The sequence below is a fragment of the Pterocles gutturalis genome, unplaced genomic scaffold (assembly GCF_000699245.1).
Source record: "Pterocles gutturalis isolate BGI_N339 unplaced genomic scaffold, ASM69924v1 scaffold30557, whole genome shotgun sequence".
In the NCBI taxonomy this organism is placed as follows: Eukaryota; Metazoa; Chordata; class Aves; order Pterocliformes; family Pteroclidae; genus Pterocles; species Pterocles gutturalis.
In genome coordinates, this window is record NW_010113764.1 from 1 (window position 1) to 22,811 (window position 22,811).

Below are 22,811 nucleotides of genomic sequence, written 5' to 3' on the forward strand. Positions count from 1 at the left end.
ACAATGAGCCCGTCAGAGGAGGAACGGGGCGGCCGCGCAGTCGGTCACAGGAGCGCCCCGCTGTAACCCGACCCGCTGCTGGAAAGCTTTCCAGAAAAGCTGAAAGTGTTTCGTATTTACAGGTTTCCTCTTACAAGGCCTGATCTTTGCAAGAAGTGGGAAGCTGCTGTCAAAAGGAAAAACTTTAAGCCAACCAAGTATAGCAGCATTTGCTCAGAACACTTTACTCCCGATTGCTTTAAAAGGGAATGCAACAACAAGCTTCTGAAGGAAAACGCCGTGCCCACAATATTTTGTTATACTGAACCCAGTGTAAAGGTAAACCCAGAGCACTCACAGCTTGAGGTGCTGGAATGCATGTTGGCCTCGCAGGGCTTGACGTAGCAGAGCAGCTGGGAGAAGATGCAGATTGTGAAGGGTTCTGGGTGAGCGTGTGCACCTGGAGGCACGTGGAGGGCTGTGATGATTTAAACAGCTGTTCTCATTTGCTTTTACAAGAGCAGAGATGTAGGCCGTCTGAAGTTCTGGAGTACACAGAGGCGCAGTAGCTCCAGTCCGCTCTTGTGTGCCTCCGCAGGCTGAGCAGCCTAACTTCAGTTAAAACCTTGTGCTGAATTAAATAGAATGGCAACAAAGTAAGAAAGTATTGTCCTGTGGATAAGTTGTTCAACTGTATTTGTTGCGTTTGGAGTTTCAGAGAGCCTTCCATAATACTCTCCCATGCTGACTGGTGGCTACTGCTAATGTTGAAGAGACAATGGACCTTAGTTCCGAAACTTAACTGTCCTCTCTAAAGGGCTCTGCCCTTTGGCTTTACAGAGTTGAAGTGAGATGCAGAGGTGCAGAGCAGTAGCTGCATCTGCTGTCTGTCTGTGCTGAAACCAGTTCTGTCTTGCCTTAGCAGTTACCTTGTGTTCATAAGCCAGACTGGTCCCTAACTTCTGTCTATGGCCTTCTGATGGTGGTCTCCTGTGAGATGTATTGTTCCTTTCACTGTGCTGCTAAAGCAGCTTACCATGAGATGCAAGTCAGTTATGAGTTCTTCCTTCTTGATGTAATAACTGCAACACAAGAATGGAAAGAATTGAATCTTAACTCCTCTAGAGGATGTAGAACATTAGGTATCTTGCCACTCTGACATAGGGAAAGTGGCAAAGGGAGGAATGGATATGACAGGTCTAGGGGGTGAAAGACTGTAATGGGATGAAGTGCACAGAAGAAAACGGGGACTTTTGCTTGTTTGATTTTTCTCTTTATATACAATATTGGCTTTGATGCAGAAATAAAAAGGGAATGTACTTGAAAAGTGGATAATAACAGATAAGATAATATAAGCAGAAAGTTTATAAGGAAAGACAGACAATTTCCGGGTAAATATGTCTGTGTTTTTTGTTTGGTGCACTTCCCTGCTATTTGTATGACATTTGTCATATATATATGTATGTATTTGTCGTGTGTAAAATAGTAGCAACATTTTTTTACAGTCTGAGAGTTGATGGATGTATAGGGTAATCTGCAAAACTGCGATTGGTGCAGTAGGATTAGTGGTGAGCCGCATTCCCCATTTCATAATCATGCCAGGATCTACAAAAACCCAAAAGAGTGCCTTTTGTTTATGGAGAAGTGCCTAGGGCTATTCCTGTTTGTGTGTCAGTGCTTTTAGATGAACTGCAACATATCTTCAAGAAATAACATAGTAACACAGAAGAATAGTAGTGGTTGTTTTGGAATTGAATCCACACTGATTTTGAAATCTTTTTATCTGTTGTATTAAGTAATATGAAATACTTTATTTTTCTTTACTTTACTTATGCCTTAGGAGAACCATTTATTGGCTGTAAGAAGTAATTAGAATTCAATTACGATGTGTCAGTGATACCAACGGTCTGCTGTCCATGATGCGTTGTGACAATAGTAACGTATTTAAAGAGGTAGCACGTGCTGGGTAAGCTGCAAGCAAAAGTCTCTGTGTGAAGTCAGGTGTCCAGCAATGATCTGATTTTCACTTGTCATTCCAACAAGGGTGAATTTCTCTTTGCCAATTACATCTTTGCCTTGTAGGTTTTTTTAGTAGAAAAGTTTAAAAGGGATAGCTGATAGGGTCAAACTCTAGAATATTCATGTGTGAATTAGATAGGCACACTGTTAGCAGAAATTTCTTATAGTTGACGAATAAGAGTGTTAGCAGGCTGGTTTTGTACTTTAAAGTGATCAGGACTATTTGAGCACATATGAAACTTCCCTTCAACACCAGTCACAAAACTGCTTTCTCAGTTACTGTCTGCCAAGTAGTGTAGTTTGTATGAGAGGGATATCTAGACCCTCCAATATCACGTATTAACTTGTTTGCATGTTAAGTCAAGGAAGTTAAGGACATGACCTTCATATCTGATGAGCTTGATACTTAGATGATGAGGATTGTCAGCTGCTTTTATAGTCAGCATTGTCCCTGTCTTTATGCTTTTATATATAGTAGTAATAGTGGCAACAGATGGGTAGTTAGAAAATTGGTTCAGTGTCTCTGTCCCTGAGAATGTGTTAGGCTTTCTTTTTCTCAGGCAACAAGCAAGCTCTTTTCTTTGAAAAGTGCTTTTTTGTCATCATGTGCAAGAAGCATATCTGAATTACAATGCATTCCTTTGGGGCAGAAAGACTGTGATTCTCTGCTCTGGCCTATACTCAAGTGGTGAGGGGTCCGTGTTGTCCTGAACAGTACAAGTGAACCTATCGAGAGCAGTATGATAAAGACTGCAGTTTCATGTGGAGTTGAGCCAGTCGATATTCTGCTGATGCCAAAAGGAAGAATCGTGCTTCCCCGTTGCATCTGCCAGCCATGCAGTCCTGTTTCTCACTCCTTCCATACACCAGCACAGGTGTACCTCCTGTTGCATTGCTTTGACTTTTAATAAGGACAGAAGATTTCTGCAGTGATGGTTAGAGAGCAAATAGCTTTCCATCATCTTAGCAACTTACTATGTTTGAGCAAAGAGTAAATACCAGGGCTGGGAGGGCTGCTTTGCTGTTGAGGAGCTGTTTATTTTGGCTTCATCATGTCTCTTGAAAGAAAAACTTTATTCTGCAGCCCGAAACCAGTGACACAGCCCCTTCCAGTTGTTGAGAGGCAGGTCTTGCTGTGTCTACCTCTCTGCTCTGCCAGCTTATCAACCCCCTCAGTAGATGACCCTTATTCTACCTCAGCAGGTTATCCACTTCTGCTGTGGTTTTTTTTTGTTAAGCTAGCTGATAGGTTCAAACTGTATAAAGGCAAGATGCGGCAGAAAGGGGGGACAAAAGGGAATGGAGTGGCCGTGATGAGTTGTTAGGTCAGCTGAACTCTGTTCTATGGAACTGCAGCCTGCATTCTTGCTGCTTAGCTAATCATGGAGATATATTGACCTAAGTCTTCAAGTGAGAGTAATTTCTATGTTCTTCAGATTTTTATATATTTGAGACATCAAGGACTTGATTTTCAAAGCGCCCTGAAAACAAAGCTTCTTAAAAACATCTCCAGTTTAGAAGCCAGAAAAAGCAGGCCCGGAACTGTTTGTCAGTTTTGAAAATGTAGGCTTTAAAATTCGTTTTATTACTTTAAATCCTGGTTGTTTATGTTATTCTGGGTCTGTAGTAAGGGAGTTGTCTTCTAAACAATGTTAAGCATGAAAACATATTTTTTTTCTTGTTGTTTTTAGTCTGAAGAGCTTGCAGAACAGCCAGAAGATCCACTACCACCTCCTCCACCGCCGCCACCAACACCACCACCAGCAGCTCCAGTACTACCACCATCTCCATCAGCTCCTTCTTTTCATTTATCTCAAATAGATGCCAGATTTGTAGATCCAAGTATTGGATTGTTGATGCCTCCCCTCCAGACCCCTAGCAATCTTGCTGTTTTTTGTGATCACAACTATACTGTAGAGGATACCGTTCATCAGCGAAAAAGAATTCAGCAGCTGGAGGAACAAGTTGAAAAACTGCGGAAGAAGCTCAAGACAGCGCAACAGCGATGCCGACGTCAGGAAAGACAAATTGAAAAACTGAGAGAGATTGTTCAGTTTCAGAAAGAAAAAGACATACTGTCAGGAAAAGGCTATGTGATTCTGCCCAATGACTATTTTGAAGTTGTAGAAGTACCTGCCTAAAAGTCATGAACATCAGCTTTCACTTCGCTAGGCCAAGAAATTTAGTTTAAAAACTAAATGCTGTCTAATTCTGTATGTAAGACTCTCCAGAATTCCAAAATAGTAAATAAGCAGTCATACAAATGAGATCACATTTTTTCTTCATTGTCGTTTCAATTTGATACACTTTTAATATATTGAAATTGCAAGCATCTCAGAATTAGAATATGCATTTAGTTTACAAAATCCGAATTGCTTTACAGAAGGAAAGGATGCAAAGTTAAATGCATTTAAAATCTGTTAATTTTTTTCTTTTTTACAATGGCTATCTTATGCTTGCAGGGGATGGGTATCTGAATCTGTCTGAGAGTGAAGTTGATTGTACACTTAAGTGTGAAGCTTTGTCACAGCACTTGATGTTGGCTTTGGTGATACCCAGGAAGTAGTTTTCATTGATTTTGGAGGGAGCAGGATTACGTCATCTAAGAACATCTGCAAGTGCTGCAGAAAGATACAGGGAAGTAAGATACACATTTCAGCCTGGGAAAACTTCCAACCTCAGTTTGCTATGCCTTCAAAGCACTGCAAAAAGTCTAATTCCGGGATCCTTTTGTTGTGGTATGTAAATGAACCTCTTATTTTGGAGTAACCTTTTACCATGTTTTATATTGTGAGGGAGATGAGGAGAATTCATTAGCATAGCTGATGAGAGCTGTAGAAGAGGCTTTTGTTTTGAGGGCACTTAAAAATATTCCTGGAGCGCATTGCTGCTCTGAACATGTATATTGTTGGACTGTTGGCAGCATCAAGAAGGCAGCTTAGGGTGACTGCTTTTCAAAAGTACCCTGATAATATACAGTCCCCAATATGTTGGAGTGTGATGTTCCCATAAGCACTTCAACAGGTAGAATGTTGTTCTCGTCTTTGAAATTGTCGGTCTTAACTCACATCTCAACTGTGTGTAGCTTCAGGAAATGAAGTTTCTTTGCTTATCCAGGGCATTTGTGACTTTCATTGCAGTAAACTGTGATTTTCTGTCTTTCTGTGTCTCTCTTCCCTCTCCCTGCCTCCCCCCCCGCACCCCCAAAACGCATCCACCAAAGAACACTTAATGGAATTAGACTTTGGGAGTTGCTTGGTGCTAGACTGGTTTTTAACATCTCAAATGCTGCTGCCTCTCCTTTAGCCTTATTAAGACTCTTTCTAAAAATGAATTTAGCATGATAAAGTAGTGCAGCAGTTTGCACTTACTAATAATTTGTTTAGTCAATGAACTCATTCAAACTCAGAGGAAATGGAATCATGCTAACCCTGTTATAGCCTTCACAGCTGAAATTCCTGGATGTAGTGGACATGAGGAAAACTACTTTTCTCAATCCATGTCTGATGCATGTAGTGTGGATTCTAGCTCTGATACTAAGTCCTGTTCATGATGGCTTTGAAAGCTTCCCTTAATACTCTGTTAGGATGACATTTTGAAATGTTTCGAATCAGTCTTGATACTTCTGACCTCACTCCTGCCATGTGTCTACTTTCCCTGCCATTTAATAATACTTAAGATGAAATGTGTACATTTATTATACCTGATTAAAAATAAAAAGCAAATGGTGTGTTAGATTTTTAACTGCTCTCTCTCCTCTTTCTCTGGGACATTTGCCAAAACTGACTTGACATTTTGTATCCTTTTTTGTAGTTGCCTGGTTTAGATGCTGTCTTTTTTCTCACAGTGTTCCCAAGTCTTGTTGCTGTTACTCTGTACTTAAAATAAACTTGAAAATGCTCAAATTCAAAAATGACAAGGAACAGACATTTAAACAACTGTTGCTATGCTGTTGGCATGAGTGGCCAGATAGCAGATTGTTTCTGTTTCCTCTGCAGAATACCCTCTTCTTCTTACTCTGCAGGAATTTGAAGTTGTGGCTTCCTGAAGTCCAGTGGGTTGCTGTAATACCACACCCCTGTGGTTGGGGTGCTCCTGCCGTCCCCCTCTTCCCCCAGCCGATTGTCTGTGTACTCCCATTACCACCCTTCTTGTCTGCACCAGTCCTGGTGCTGGTTCCATCCTTCTGGGGGGGAATTCAGCTCAATGAAGCAGCAAGTTTGGCTTGTAGTGGGTAGGCAGCAGAAGACGAACAGTATCAGATTTGGTAAGAGAAAATGCAGGGACAGGAACTGGGGATGGGGAGAAATAAGTCCTCTCCTCTGGCTGCAATGAGCTGTTGCATTGTAGCTTCCTACTCTCAGCATTCAGCACTCTTTTCTTCCACGCTGGCCAAAGATTCCCAGCTCCCTCCAGTTTATGCTCTGGCTGCTGTACTTCTTGGGCCCTTCCTTCAGTTATTCTAGATTCATAACCCTCCAGAAAAGCAGCCCAACAAAAGTAAGTCATCAAAGTAAATTTAAGGCACGCTGATAGGTGGCTCGTGTAGAGTTCTTGTGTTTAAGCTTTTCATGCTGGTGAAGCTGGTTTAATGGCTGACTCAAGTAAATGTTCCTTCCAGTGAGAGGGGTGATTTTTGCTTGTCCTGAGGGTTTCAGTAGTACCAGGCTGAAGAGGGGAATGCTGCACAATTGCTGATGCTGCCTTTCCTGTTATCAAAGGATTTTAGTAAGATGAGGGTCAGTCCATTCTGATAGTGAATGGGCTTGAATTTCTCCTGCAGCAGCTTTTTTTTTTTTTTTCTTTAAGAAATATTAACTCCTGATGCAGTGATGTTAGGACTAGGTGTGGACTCTGCTAGACCCATGATGGCTGTAAAGATCACAGAGCTCTGAAGTGGGGAAAAAAGGCTGATGCGGAAACAACTGATTGTCTTTCAGCAGTTGACTTTTCCCGCGCTGCACCCTACCCCACACTATCATAGAATCACAGAATGGTTTGGGTTGGAAAGGACCTTAGAGATCATTTAGAGATCATCAAGTTCCAACCCCCCTGCCATGGGCAGGCACACTCTCCACTAGCACTATACTGCAATCTGTCCAATTGATAGCCTTCATCTTCTTATACTGCTATCCACTACTGGCCAGGCTAGGAAAGGAATTCTAGCTTTTCATGTAAAATCAATAAGCACAGTATATTCCCCAAGCACTTGTTAAAATTTACGTTTTTTTGTTTTTGTTTTTGTTTTTTTTTTAAATAGGATCTGTTACATTCATGCAGTCAGCTGTAAAAAAAGGGCTGCATCACTTACTGTTTGTATTGGCCACAACTGGTACTTGCATGTAACAGTGATTTCGTAAACATCTCTGAAAAAGTGATTGTCAGCTAAAAACCAGAGGTGGGAATGTAGAACGGCTTGTGGTTGTCCAGTTGCACAGGAAGTAGCTGACATTTGTTTAAATGCGTGTAACTGCACTTCACTGAAGCCTATTTCATAAACCAAGAATTCAAGAAAGTTAGAAAGTAGCAGAATTGGCAAAAATGGTCCATCTTTAAAATCTGGACAGAGAGATTTGTTTTGAAATGGGCTGGTGCTTCAACAGGCAGAAATTAGAGCTGCTTCTAAAAAGAGAAGTGTTGACTTCCCCTGTTGCCCCCATTTCCCTTTTGCCGTGGTAGGGTATCTGACCTGTGTGTAGTGCTTACTTTTTTTTCTCCTTACACATCTGCAAAGTAGTAGACTTCCCTGTGTAACTGGGGCAGTTGAAACACAGAGGTATGTTTTATGGGGAAAAAATGAGTAGCTAAATACTTGCATTACTGCTTGTCACACTGAGGGAGTCCTTTGTCACTGCCCTTTTTTCTCCTCTGCTTCCAGTTGCCATCTTGTCTATGTTGTGGTCTTAACAACTGTGGCAGCAAATTAATGAAACAGGTTTCCAATAAGTCTTCTGTCTTGCTGAGATTTCATGTTCCTTCAGCTCTACATAGGGTTTAGGGTTCAGGTGCCCTGTGTGCATTTTGAAGGAGTTCTCTTGCAGCTGAAGAAAGTGCAAAGCAAATCTCAGTTTGAAAGTGAGAAGAAGGAAAGTGAAGTAGTTGCTTGGGTAAAACTAAAACCACAACAGTTTCTGAGTCCATTTCAAAAGGCTTCTGTTGCATGCTTCTCTGGAACCAGGAGGTTATTCCTACTTGCCCTTTTGCTTTGTGTCTTTCCTGAGATCTGTTTTAGGTTTTGGTCTATAGGCTTATCTGTTTCCTGTCAGCTTACACCTTCATCAGGTGGCTTTGGCAGGGTGGAAAGGGGTGTTTTGAGCTATTGTCTAATTTTAACAACCAAAACACAATCTGCCAAAGCACATTGATGCTTACAGCCTGTCATGACTGCAAGTTCAGGTCTGTAACTCCTGCTGTTTTAAGCACAGCAGGTTATTTGCTATACTTTAGCCATGATAATGATTTATTAATAAATGAGAAAGAGCAAAACAGGATACATGATTCAAAAACATGATGATGACTGTAATTGCTATTACAGATTTCTCTTTGTGCTGTTTAATGCTTTTAAAAGAAATTTTATCTTGTTATAGGATCTTTTGATGGTACTGCAGCATTTTTTTGCACAAATTGGGCAGAAGGCCTTACAGTGTTGTACAGACTGAAGAAGTTAAAAAGTGTGCAGAAAAAATGTGTTGCAAAGTTGTTTATTCCATTCTGAATAATTTGAAGCAGTTCACAAAGGAAAGTAATTTTAAATATTCTTAAATCAAAGAAAACATTTAAATCAATAACTCAGAAGGAAATTTTCAAGAACCTCTCTTGAGAATAGATACATTACATTGTCATAATTAAATCACTGCAATAATTAAAGGTCTCCACAGTCCTGCCACTGTTAGTTTGTTTAGCACTGAATATAAAGCTTTTATTAGCTGTTGTGCAATATGATCTAGTAATCCTGTAGCTGCCTTCTCCCATTCTACAGGGAAAACAAAACATAAAGCCTCAGCTCAAACATTCCTGGAACCTCTGAAAAGGTGATTGTCCCCTGCATCTTAATTGGTTCTAGTGGTCTAATAAAAGGTCTTGTAGCTAGTGATCTATTAAAAGGTCTTTTAGTTAGGGAGGAGCATGGGGAATACCATGAGGCTAGTAATTTGGTTTGGGTTTGGTTTTTTGTTTGTTTGTTTGTGTTTTAAACTCAGGGAGGACTTGAGCAAATTAGGCAGGCTTCTCATTTCCTTTCAGGTTTCGCTGGATGTGACTATTAAAGCTTCAGGGTTGTGGCTATACTAGTCATCTATAGATGAACCAACTCTTCAGTATTTATTTGAGTCTGAAAGACATAATTTCCTATCAGGAGGTGTTAAGTGATCTGGGACAGGTAGTCCAGAAAAAGGAGGAAGTCTTGCCTGCAGGAATGGTTTCTTCTTTTGTCTTGGGTTTATTTACAATCCTGCAGCCAGAATCCAATATTCTCTGACCAGGTTCTTATAGATGTGCACAGGACTTTGATGTAGCAGAGTGATACAGCAACACATTGAAATCACAACACAAGCACAGTATAGCAATTGTAATATACAGCAGAATCACGACACAGATGTACTGTACAAATTCCCATTACCGGTCTCTAAATGCTCACCATCATGATGCTGTGTGTCCCCAGTTGCTGGGAAGGAATATGTGGCTTAAACCCAGCTTGCGCCAGTTGCTCTCTTCCAAGCTGATTTTCTGAGTTGTTCAGTTTTTATACTTTATGTCAGGCTGAGTCACATACAGGCTCCCTTCCCACACCGGTTACATTCTTCCCTGAGCTCATAATTCTCCCCTTGGCCTTCTTCCATTGCAGGGGCCAGTCACACATCCTCACACCATCTCTTTTCAAGAGTGTCCTCACACATGTCTTTTTCAGGAAGAAGTGAACTTTTTTGGCTTCAGGTGCTTTACAGTCTGGACCTGTGGCTCAGAAAGGAAGGAATTTTCAGGGGTGGTACTTTTTTTTTATGTTAAGAGGAAAGGATCTTGTTCTGGGTTTGAGAAATCCCAGGGCTTCCACCTGCACTTTCACGTTTAGGATAACAACCACAGAAGCTGGCTCTGCAGAGAAGGAAGCTTCAGGATATCCACTTTCACGGGTCAGTCCAGAGTTCTCTTTTCTTTGTTTTTGTTTCTTTTATTCTTTTCTTGTAGTGATAGGATCAGACTCTTCATTCATCAGGTCACTGATGTTGATGCTGTCATGTCCAGAGGAATGGCACCTGCATGCAAAGAAACTGAATGGAGAGAGAGTTGTTCCCAAGCTGCCTGTGAGGCACCAAGTTGGAGTCTTCTGCTCTCACTAGAGCACGTGCCACATAAGCTCAGGCAACAGGGGCTGGCCATACTGATAAATGTTTCAGTTTCTAATATTTTAAGCTTGATCTACACTTGCAGGCTTGACTCATAGGTGTCCTGAGCTGATATGGTGTTTTATTTAGTAATGTCGTGGTGGTGGTTTATCTGAGGGACTGCAGGAGTTGCTTCTAGATGAATGAATATTTGTGATGTTATGTCCAAGGACTGAAAAAGAATTTGTTTATCAATAGTCTCAAATTCTGTAGTCGGTATTTACATTCAGTACTTGTTTTCCATTCTCTCTTTCTGAGTCCAGAGAGGAAAATCTTTTTATTAGTTTTCTTTTCTTTGGCTGACAAGGGACTGAAGTTTCTCAGAGTTTATTTATGTGTCCAGCATGGCAGGGAACTGGGCAGGTTCTGCACTACAGCATGGAAATCTCCTGGTCATTGATAATAGGAAGCATATTTACCCCTCCAAGTGAATGTGCATGTGGCTGTTTCAGCTTCAGGAACACTAGTTATTAGGAAGTAATCTATTTAAAATATACATACACACAAACCACAGTTATAGTATCAATGGAGTTATTTTACTTTGATACTGGCATCAGCTGACGGATTCCTGGTGGTAAATTTTCTTATAACTAAAGAACTATATATATATATATGTAACGTCTTTTACACTCAAATGTTCAAGCAAGCTCATGATGAAATTATAATGAATCTGTTGATAACCATTCTTCTATCAATGTCAACATTTACCTCTTGGCTTGACTACTAAGGTGGTTATGACTTATATTTTTTGCTTCCTGAAATACCAACTTAATACATGTCAGGTAATTGACATGTATATAACTTCAGTGAGATGATGTAATTAATTTAAACTAATAGATGCAAATCGTGCTTTGTTGTGTTGTTCCCAATGCTGCTTGACAGGCTGGATTTCTACACCAAATCAAAAAACAGCCTCCTTCAACAGCTCTTACTCCTCTAGTCATGGAAGAAAACGTAAGCTTGCACATGCAATAGACTACATTGGCCTTGCTTGTTTTTCACAGTACAATCACCACGAACCCTTGTAAGCATGCTGTCTACTGAGCCTGTCAACTCTGGGATGAGTTATGACCATAGAAGCAAGACTTTTCTCTGCCCTAGAAATCTTTTCTATTCTTGAACGTTATCTCATTTTCTCTTTTTTTTTTTGTGTGTATGCCTTGTCTTGCTCCTCTATAGCATTGCTCTTCTCTCTTACCAAAGATTGGTTTATATTTTCTATTAATACTTGCAGAATTTAAACACCTGTGTTTTCTTACCACATTTGCCTTTGCTGATCTTTCATACTCGGTAATGAGACACTGACCTGCTCAGTTACAGAGGTTTTCTCTCTGGGTCAGCCCTCTCTCTCAGGGTCATCTCTCACTCTCTTGGTCAGCTCTCGCTCTGTCAGATACTCAGGCTCTTATATATTTTCTGGGATTGTGGTTTCAGGACTCTCCCTGGTCGAGGATCATTGTCCGTGAATTGGCTGAGCTTTGGTCATTGGTTCGTGAGTAGTTGCACTCATTTGTATATTTGTATGTTGTTGTTATTATTATTATTTTCAAATTTATTGTATTTTAGTGATTGCATTGTTCTTATCTCAACCCACAGGTCTCTTTTCCCTTTACCCCTTTAATTCTCTCCCCCATCCCTGGGAGGGAGGCAGGGTGAGCAAGCAGCTGTGTGGTGTTTGTCTGCCAGCCGAATGGTTTCAAACCACAACAGTCTTCAATTGCTGACAACAGAGGTTGTCGGCAATTGAGCACTGTGGTGTTTGGAAAACGGGGCAGTAACCTTTTATTACAGACACATAACTTTTTACTGTTTCATACTATAAAATGTGCCACAGAGATGAAAATGCAAACCACTGTTGGAAATAGCACTGGAATGAAAAGCATGTCTCAGCTGAAGACTGCTTTGGGTTAATGGGCGAGTTTGGCCTGAGGAAGGAGGAGGCTTTCTTATTATTTCAATGGGTTTTACTCTCTGAGCTTTCAAGCTAAGTTTTTACTTTTATTCTATTTGTCTCTTGATTCCTATATATAAGACAATATATATATAAGAGGTATAAAAGTGAGCTGAATGATTCTCAGGGGAGCTGAAAGCTTTCTGAGCAATGTCTTTCCCACTGGCATAACTCTCCTCCCAGAAAAATCAACAGTAAAACTCCTGCCTGTGCTGAAATTCTGAAATTCTAACTCTGAACATTTTGGGCAAAACCTTGCTGAGTCCCATGGGGCTAGGATTTCTTTTTTGTATTGTTGAAAATGGCATTGTTGTATAATTGGGAAGTCCACTATGGATTTTTCTCATCAGCCTTGTGCAGAGGAGGGGGCCCTGGGGCAGCACTGTTATCTCAGACAAGACTAAGCAGCATCGTTCTTTGGCAACAAGGCTTCAGCTGCTAAGCGTTCACTCATGTTGTCATAATGGGAGATGGGCTCCTCACAACCTGCTGCACTGCTGTGAGATCATGGTAAGATAAAATCTAGGTGCAATGATAAATGGTTATTTACCTGAGTGAATAAGGTGTCTGATAGCGTTCCTAGCCAAAGTGTCATCCACATTACCCATAGAGGAATTAAACTCCAAAGTGTTCCTGCAGAATTTTTTTTTTCTCCTTTTATTTTGCTGATTATCTGATGCATCTGGAGTGAATGCATCATACTCTCTGGGCTTGCTGAGAGCCTCAGAATGTTTCAAACCCTATGAAACCAGTCTGTTGGCTGAGTGAAACATTTTTTTCAGGCAGGCACACTGCGTTGGAAGTGAATGCAAGGAGTTTTCCCTGTGAGGACAAATCAGGGTGATAACATGGTGAAGGGTGATAGCAGCCCAGTTTGTTTTGTTAGGGCCTGAAGCAATTAAAAGGCCTTTTTGGGCCTTTGTGGAGTTTAGTGAGGGTGGCATTTGTTCCGCAAGCTCTAGAAGAGCCATGGCAAGTTGTCTTCTGGCACTCTTCCCTGTCATCCATCGACCTGCCAGGGTCTGGCCCTGTGCTTATCAGCCTTCCTTCGGAGGGCTGGACCTCTTCCCAGTCCCAGGCCCGCTGTGTCTGCAGATCTTTTTGGCTGTGGTCCCATATGTACCTCCTCCTACTAACACACAGGAACTGTGGGACTGTGCTCCGAGTTCAGGGAGTTATTCCAACCCAGCCTTTGTCTGCTATTAGATGAAGCTACCTAAATACCTTTAATTAGGTTAGTTCTTCTGACTAGGCACAGACAAGCCATTAAAACAGCTACAGTAAACAAGATATTCTGGCATGGTAGAAAAGGCAAATCTATTTTTTTATGCATTTTTACAAGAAACATCCATTACGCGTTCTAGTGAGGTGAAGCTATAAACATTTGGGTTTCACACTCAGCTTCTCTGGTTTGTCAAAAGCAAGATAAATGACAGATATCAAATATGTCATCCAGCAGAGATAGCTTTTTGGGTCTCAAAACCTCTCCGTTTGTAGTTTTAAAACTTCAGCCTCCTGTGGCAGGTGGCTGAGCTGCAGGAGGTGGTGAGAAGGCTGCAGAGCATCAGGGAGGCCAAGAAGGAGTTAAATAGCTGTCTCTGAGTGACCCATGGCCAAACAGCCCAAAGCTCCCCCACTGGCACACACAGAAGGGAAGGGGGCCAGTAATGCAGAGGAATGGAAACTTGCAATAGGAAGGACCAGCACGAGGAAAAGGCTTCCCCCAAAGTCTGAGGTGCCCTTGCAGAACTGCTTCACCACTCTGCAGACTGAAGAAGAATGACACATCACATCAGGAGAGGTGCTGGAGCCAAGCAAGGCAGCCTGATCTGCTCCCTGTATAACAACCAGCGCAACTAAGAAAAGGCATCAGGTGATAGCAGTAGGTGACTCTCTTCCAAGAGGTACAGAGGCGCCCGTTTCCTGACCTGACCCACTCTCTAGAGAGGGAGCCTGCCTATCAGGGGCTCATATCAGGGATGTCACTGTGAGACCACCAAGCTTCATGCAGTCCACTGACTATTATCCCCTGCTGTTGTTTCATGTGGGCACCGGTGACACAGCCAGGAGCACTCTGAGGAGTTATCTCCCACCTGGGAGAAGTGGTAAGGTAGTTTTTTTTCATCAGTGTTCCTGGTCAAAGGGAAGGGGATTGAAAGAACCATCCGAATCTGGCAAGTCAATAAATGGTTACAGGAGTGGTGCCACAGCCGGGAGTTTGGCTGCTTAGACCATGGGACTCACTTTGAGAAACCTAGTCTACTGTGGTCTGATGGGGTCTGTCTGTCAGAGAAGGGGAAGAGCATCTTTGGTCACAGGCTTGCCAAGCTGGTGAGGAGGGCTTTAAACTAAAGTTGCTGGGGGACAGGAACCTCAATCTATCCCACTCCTACCAGTTTGAGGCTAGTGCCAGCAACAGACACCCAGAGCCTGGAGAAGGATCACAGTGCAAAGGAATTCCAGCCAGTAAGTCAGCCTCATTGGGGGCCCAACTTAAGTGCCTCTAGGCAAACACACATAGCATGGGGAATAAACAAGAGGAGTTAGAGACGTGCAGACGCTTGCAGGGCTGTGATCTTATTGACATCACAGAGAGGTTGTGGGATGGGTCCTGTGACTGGAGTGTTGGAATGGAAGGATACAGGCAAAACACCAGGAGGCCTGCATGGATGAACAAGGAACTCCTGTACAAACTCAAACAAAAAAGGAAGCCTACAGAGGGTGGAAGCAAGGATAGGTAGCCTGGGATGAATATAGAGAAATTGTCCAAGGAGCTAGGGATCAGGTTAGGAATGCTAAAGCCCTGATAGAGTTAAATCTGACCAGAGATGTCAAGGGTGACAAGAAATGCTTCTATAGGTACATTGTTGATAAATAGAAGACTAGGGAAAATGTGGGCCCTCTCTGTAAGGAAACGGGAGACCTGGTTACCCAGGACATGGAGAAGGCTGAGGTACTACATGACTTTTTGCCTCAGTCTTCACTGGCAGGGGCTCAAACCACACCTCCCAAGTCACAGAAGCCAATGGCAGGGAATGGGAGAATGAAGAACCACCCACCCACTGTAGGAGAAGAGCACGTTTGAAATCATCTAAGGAACCTGAAGGTGCAAAAGTCCATGGTCCTGATGAGATGCATCTGTGGGTCCTGAAGGAACTGGCAGACAAAGTTGCTAAGCCGCTATCCAACATATTTGAGAAGTTGTGCCAATCTGGTGAAGTTCCCACTGAGTGGAAAAGGGGAAACATAACCTCATTTTTAAAAACGGGAAAAAAGGAAGACCTGAAGAACTACCTGCTGGTCAGTGGGATTAAGCGCACCCTCAGCAAGTTTGCCAATGACACCAAGCTGTGTGGTGCGGTCAACACACTGGAGGGAAGGGATGCCATCCAGAGGGACCTTGACAGGCTTGGGAGGTGCCAACCTCGTGAAGTTCAACAACAGCAAGTGCAAGGTCCTGCACATGGGTGAAGGCAATGCCAATCACAAATACAGCCTGGGCGAAGACTGGACTGAGAGCAGCCGTGAGGAGAAGGACTTGGGGGTGTTGGTTGATGGGAAACTCAACATGAGCCAACAGTGTGTGCTTGCAGCCCAGAAAGCCAACTGTATCCTGGGCTACATCAAAAGAAGTGTGACCAGCAAGTCGAGGCAGGTAATTCTCCCCTCTTGCTCCATTCTTGTGAGAGCCCACCTGGAGTACTGTGTTCAGCTCTGGGACCCCTAACATAAGAAGGACATGGAGCTGTTGGAGCGAGTCCATAGCAGGGCCATGAAGATGGTCAGTGGGCTGGAGCACCTCCCCTACAAGGACAGACTGAGAAAGTTGGGGTTGTTTAGCCTGGAGAAGACAAGGCTCTGGGGAGACCTTCTAGCAGCCTTCCAGTACTTAAAGGGGGCCTACAGGAGAGAAGGGGAGGCACTCTTGATCAGGGAGGACAAGGGGTGAAGTTTAATCTGAAAGACGATGATGACATATTAGATCTAGATGACATATTAGGAAGAATGTTCACTGTGAGGATGGTGAGACACTGGAACAGGTTGCCCAGGGAAGCTGTAGATGCCCCATCCCTGGAGGTGTTCAAGGCCAGGCTGGATGAGGATTTGAGCAACCTGATCTAGTGGAAGGTGTCCCTGCCCATGGCAGGGGAGTTACAACTAGATGGTCTTCAAGGTCCTTTCCAACCCAAACCATTCTACAATTCTATTCTATGGTTCTATGGCATTCTACTAGCTAACATTACCTTCACATCCCTTCTGTCATGATTATGTGTCGCCTAAAAGTTTTAATTTTTGCAAATTACATAAAAGATATTATACTCTGACTTCACTCAGAAACTGTGAAGGCATCTGATACACTGTGCTTTGTTTACACTCATGTTTAACATCAAGGGTTTCTGTAGTCCCAGGCTAACTCATATTACTCAGAAGTGTCCTGTTGTAGGTACAGGCTGTTATGCATGCACGTCTAAGGCCTGTATTTCTTCTGTACTCAATACGTTTAGACATCTGGTATGAAAACTGAAAAAGCACTGGAAAATCACCTAATATCCATCGTTTCATTTGTACCACTCAGAAGTCTAATGGGGTTTTATTTGTACATATTCATGAGCACAACTGTGAAAATCTTTGATGTAAAAAGCAAATACCTGGGGGTAGACAATACTGATTTTTAAGCACATAGATAGACATTCAAGGGGACTACATCTCCTTTTGAACTGGAAATAATGGCTTCATGTAATAAGTTATTATGGATAGGAAATTCCAGAAGTTATTGTATGTGAAAGTTGGTTTCTGGGTCTACATTTAAGTGTACTATCTGTTCATGACCCATTGAAAATCGAAGCCCAAAATATGCCACAGATGTTCAAAATGACGGTCCTACATATTCTACCTCTCTGGTTCCTTCCTGTGAACATTTCTGTCTAATCTTAAGAAACCTCTAGAAGGAATAAATATTATTCTTTGTAAGTTATTTGACATTAACACAAACAATACAGACACTGCATGGCAAGCAGGCATCTCTGGCTAGAAGGCTCACATTCCAACTCAAACCATTAGGAGGTAGTCTTCAGAACAGCAGTGGGCTGACTTGAGCTGAGCTTTGACACGACTAGAGAAGGACAGAAGCAAGTTAGTGGGAGATATTTGCCGCTGGTATGGACTCAGATGCAGACCAATATGATCAAGCTGTAGCCATTTGTTATGCCTTGATTACACACTTTTATACAGAGCTCTTGCAGATTTGGCAATTACTAATTGGATACAATGATTCTAAAATCTTAAAAACAAAGTTACTACTGGCTAACTTTAGTCCTGGGAATGGGACCCTTAAAATGACTTAGTCATGCTGATCATTGACCTTCAGTTCCTCCTTATCTCACTCACATTCTGTAGAATTGCCTTCTTTCTCATCCCTTGCTGATGTTTTTTCTCCTGTGGTACAAATCAACTACATGAGGATTTTCTTCTAAAAAGGTTCCCCCAGGTATTAAATGAAGAACCTCTTTCAAACTCCCCCACCACTCTTTTCCCATGGAGAAGTTGGCTTTATGATGCTGGTTAGGGTGACTGCTGTGACAGAGATGAGGTCTGGTCTGCTGGCTGGCTGCTGCCAGAGCAGTTTCTGCTTTATAACCAGGGGTGATCCAAAGTAAAATGTAGACACTTAATAGGAGCTGCCACATTCAACTGAGCGTCCTGACTGCTATGTTAAAATTTGCTCTTTGTAGAATTCTTGGCTGTAATGCAGCTGAGTGGGAGGACTTTGCTCTTGGCGTGCCACTGCCTCCAAAATATGAATCCAGGCTGTGTCCAGCCTGGGGCCCAGACCTCCTTCTTCCTCAGCAAGTGTTGCAACCATTTGATATCATGCAAAAGATGGGTGCATCTCAAATGACAGTTGCTCACAGGAGGACTAAACAGCCTGGATCCTGGGTGCCTGAAGATGCATGGTATTGCCAGTGGCTTCTAACTTAGGCAAATCCAGACACGATTTGGAGATGGAGCATTTCTAAAGAGAGCAGGCTAGGTTCCCTTTTGCAGGACTTCACCATCTTCTCATTTGGTGGGCACCTAGAAAGTCAGGCATGTAAAATCTGAGCAGAGCAGTGCCTGAATGAGGTGGCTGTACCACACTCACATTGTCTGTCAGCCAAACAGGGAGCCTTTTAACATTTCTGATGCTGGTTTTGAGGGGGAGGACATGTAAGGGGTGACAAGGCATACTGCTGATGAATGGTTGTCAGGGGAAAGTTTCTGAAGAGCCCTCAAGGTGAAGGGAAATGGTCAGAACAAGTCAACCAGACAGTGGCCACCTTGGTACCCAAACAGGGATTTAACACTTGTTTGATTTTTTGGTTTTGTTTTCGTTTTCTCCTCCTGTCCTCTTCCAGTTTATTTCTGAAAGGTAAAGATGAAGGCACAGGCATCTGTCCTGTAGCTCAGTGGCCGATGTTAAGGAGCTATGTTTCTCAGCCCCTATGTTTTGTGAGGCTGAATGTGGCTGAGACAATTGCTACTGCTGCTGCATTTTCTGTAAAAATAGTAAAAAATGGTAAAACAGTAAAAAATTGTTAAAATAGTGAAAAAATGGTAGAACAACACATGACATATAAGAATTTGAGTATGAGGGTTGTGTTCATAAAGCACAATATGATAAGGCTATTGTGTACTTGCAGATTTGAGTATATAATATTTTTCCACAGAAATAAACTACTAAAACACACTCTGAAAATGCACATAATGGAGAACTTGTTAACTGTGGAAATAACTGTCTTTCTATAATCCGAGCAGGTAACAAGAGGCATAGAGCAGCAGAGGAGATGCACATCAGCAATTGCATTTCTTTTTGTTGAAACATCATGAAATCCACAAGCACCGGAACAACATCCAGTAACATAATGAAGAAAGAAACAAAAGAATATAGGCCTCTAAGCATTCCCAGCAAACATATTACATTTTCATCACTTGGACAACAGAGAATTGCTACCAGTGTCACGCTATATTTCTAAAGCTAAAAAGAAAACCTCTTGTGAATTGTGTGTGGATTATGTGGACCCACAGAGCAACCATTTCTGCTGTCTCAGGAGAAGATAATAAAGAACAAATGCCCTCAAACGCAGGCAGGAACAGAGCTTGTAGACCTCATCCAATTTCTGACACAGCATTTGATTTTGCTTTGGTATCTCCAAAGGAGTCCACCACCCTCCCAGGCCAGATACAGGAAAGCAAAGCGTGGCAGTGGCTCCAAAAAGAAAATCTGTCAGCTACCACCATTCAGGCTGTGTGGCAGGGCTATCGCATCCGAAGAGAAGTGGATGAAATGCACAAAGCTGCCACCAGGATTCAGTCAGTTTATCGACGCCATAGGACATGCCCGCTGGGTTTTACTGCTGCCTTGGGAAGAAAAAGCCTGTATTAAACTGGAAGGAGAAAGTGGAAAAGAGGACAATGGCGCTCCCTCCTGTCACGGAGTGCCGCAAATGTTGGGATAAGGGCTCCCAGGCACCAGGTGTTGCCACTGAAAATGAGAAGAAAAGAGGTCTGTGCAGAGATAGACATGAACCAGGCAGTTCTGTCATTTCCAGGGCAGTTGTCTTCAAAACAGAGTTTTCTCTCACACCCTGCAAAGTCTTGACCCTTGCTAGTAGTTTGCTTACCCCTGAAGTCCTCCTGGCCTTGACATCTGAACATCAACTCCACGATGCTGCAGATAAAATTTGGGCTGCAAGAAGAGTTTACCAAAGAAGAGATGAGCTTGATAAAATGGAAAGACAATCTGAGAAAAAATTAGCAGAGCTGAGCCAGATCTTCATTTACAGTTGTCAACTCAGAACAAATGATTGGGAAAATTATCCTATTTCAGAGCTAGCTAGTGTCACCAAAATGCAGGAATTGACCACAGAGCCCCAAACCTCGATGCCACATCCTGAACGAGACCTCACTGTAAAGTTAAAACTGAAAAAGGAAAACAAAGACTCTAACGCAGAGGACAACGCACTGTGTATTAGAAATATTAATGTACATACAGTGGTGAAGAGTCAGCACACCTCCAAAAGGCCCATCTCCCTATACCTGTCCAGTCCCAATGGAGAAGTGGAAGGTTTTTACAGGGAAACAGGCAGTGGGCAGTTGCATGGACTGTACACCATGAGAAGGCAGAAGGACTCGAAGCTGTCTCAAGTCCGCATTCACGTAAATGTGGTGGAAATGGGAAGGAGGGTAGGCAGGAATTTGTTGCAGTAGGAAAGCACCAAGGAAAGGCAGGACTGGAATGGTTCTTGTTTTGCAAAATCTTGTCCCTGTACTCTGAGAGCCTGGTCACCACTGAAAAAACTGTCTGCATCTTGAAAGTGAGTTCAGTTCTGTCAGCCTCTGTCAAAGGTTCCTGTCAGCCCTTCCCCAGCTTGCTGTGGTAAGTGGCTGCTCATTCCCTAGCTGACATAAAGATCCTTTTTCTCTTGTTCACTAAGTGAAAGAGGTTAAATCTCTTGAGGCAACCTGTAATTGCTGCCACAAACAGGTCCATGTACAAGTGCACAATTCTTACATATTTTTAGAGCTCATTATCTGGCTCCAAGCAACATTATGTAAAGTTCCTGCTACAAATGCATAATTCAAAGCATGAGTTTTCGAAACTACACACGTTAAGCTGGGCTCCCACGCAAAGCTCACACAGCGTGTAATCTGCATTGTAGCCCAAACAAGCCCGACGGGCGAGTTACATCCACAGACATTAACACAGCGCGGCCCTGGGCGCTCCGGCGGGAGAGGCGCTGCCCGCACTGCCCGCTGCTGCCGGGAGGCGGCGCTGAAACAGCGCGGCAGAGGAGGCAGGGAAACGTCCGCGGCGGAGACGGAGAAAGAAAAAGGCGAGGAGGAGGTGAAAGGACCTTCTCTCAGCTTGAGAGAAGGAAAAAAAGGAGGAGGAGGAAAGTGGCGGGGGGGGTGGGGGGCTGGGGCACCGCGGGAGGGATGAAGGATGGTGGGAAGCGGTGCAGCTCCCCGTGGGAGAAGGGTGTGTGGAGGAGGAGGAAGGGATGGAGGGCAAACAGCAGGGAGGGAGGGACTGAATGAATGGGGTTGTGTTTGCTGAGGCCTGCCAGCAAGCCAAGAGGAGGGACAGCCAGTAGGTGCCTGGGGGGACAGGGAGCTGTAGGAGGGCTTCCAGGGTGCGTGGGCATGTGGATGGCTGGCTGCAAACTATGCCCTCTGGCACATGGAAGTGCCTGGTGCTACAAAAGTTGCTGGTAAGTGGGACTGGAAACATCCCTTACCTGGAGAAATTGCACGTTTTAGGAAGCTGGTGATGGGGAGAGGTGTCTGCTGACAGCAAGGACCGAGAACAGAGAGGATTGGACGGGAAGCGCCAGGGCAAAAATTAGGCTCCAGGAGTGCTGCCCTTTCCCACCCCACTGTTGCTCCAGAAACTGTTCCTCAACACTTCATGGCTGGTGTTCGCTTGCTGGTTCCCTACGTGGTGCGAGATGGCGTGAAGGCAACTCAGTTCTCCCTTGGGAGCTCTGGGAAGCCTGGCTCCATCCCAGATGCTGGCACCCCAGACATGCCTCCCCTTGGCTTTTGGCATACTAGCTCCAGGGACCAGAGAGGCTGAGGTGGGTTGGAGAGGGAGAAGGCACATCCACCTGGAAGGAGTCTCCTACCCCATGTCTGCTGCAACAGCCTTACCTCTGAATCCTGTCTTTTCTCCTCCCTGCAGCTGATAACCCTGGCAGCACTGCAAACCCCTCTCTGGCTCTTGGTTCTGGTAATGACACCTCTGGGTTTGGTTTGCAGCCTCTCCCATCCACATCCTTCTTCCCCACTGTCCTTCTCCCCTCAAGCCCAGGTTCCCCACCCTGTGGTCACCAGCCAGCACTGCTACCTCTTGGAAAGAGCATTTTGCACACTCAGCTGTGTGACACCTATGGGTAACATGGCTTGGCACTTTTCCATCATAACTTCAAGTTTTCACTTGCTCCTAATATTAACCATATTAACCATGTGGGCTCAAACTGATGGATTTGGTCATCTAGGTGGATTTATTTATTTATTTATTTGTTTATTTCCAGGAGTTTGAGCTACTCAGAGAGTGAGGCCCAGTTCCAGCATTGCTTGTGTTCAGGAAGCTCTCATCTCTTTGTAGCCTGGAATTCCAGCCTCATGTCACATACAAATCCCATGAAACCTGTGGAAACACAAAGGCAGGTTATCAACAGAGAAGATTCAAGTTTTACACAGAAATTCATTTGCTATCTCAGGGTGGGTGTGCCCTGTGCTTCATGGCCTGGCTCGTAAAATGGAGTGTTCATGTGTACCTCCATTCCCAAAATGCTGGAGAGCATGGCTGAAAAAAGACTTGTAAGCAGAAAGCACTGTCACCAAGCAAACAGAATTTACTTCTCTGATACCCTCCTCTGATTGCCACAAAACTGAAAGCCAGAGACCAGGCAAGTTAGGTTCCTATCTCTTGTCACAAT

At 43.5% G+C, this 22,811-nt stretch overlaps 1 protein-coding gene across 1 annotated transcript; it reads left to right on the forward strand.

The window, feature by feature from the left end:
• Positions 1-122: 122 nt before the first annotated feature.
• Positions 123-4,139, forward strand: LOC104458699 (THAP domain-containing protein 1-like; the record flags this gene model as incomplete). Its single annotated transcript, XM_010074624.1, has 2 exons — positions 123-318; positions 3,690-4,139. Coding segments are annotated over 2 exons (646 nt in total), but the record flags the coding sequence as incomplete, so codon positions are not given.
• Between the last annotated feature and the right edge of the window lie 18,672 nt (positions 4,140-22,811).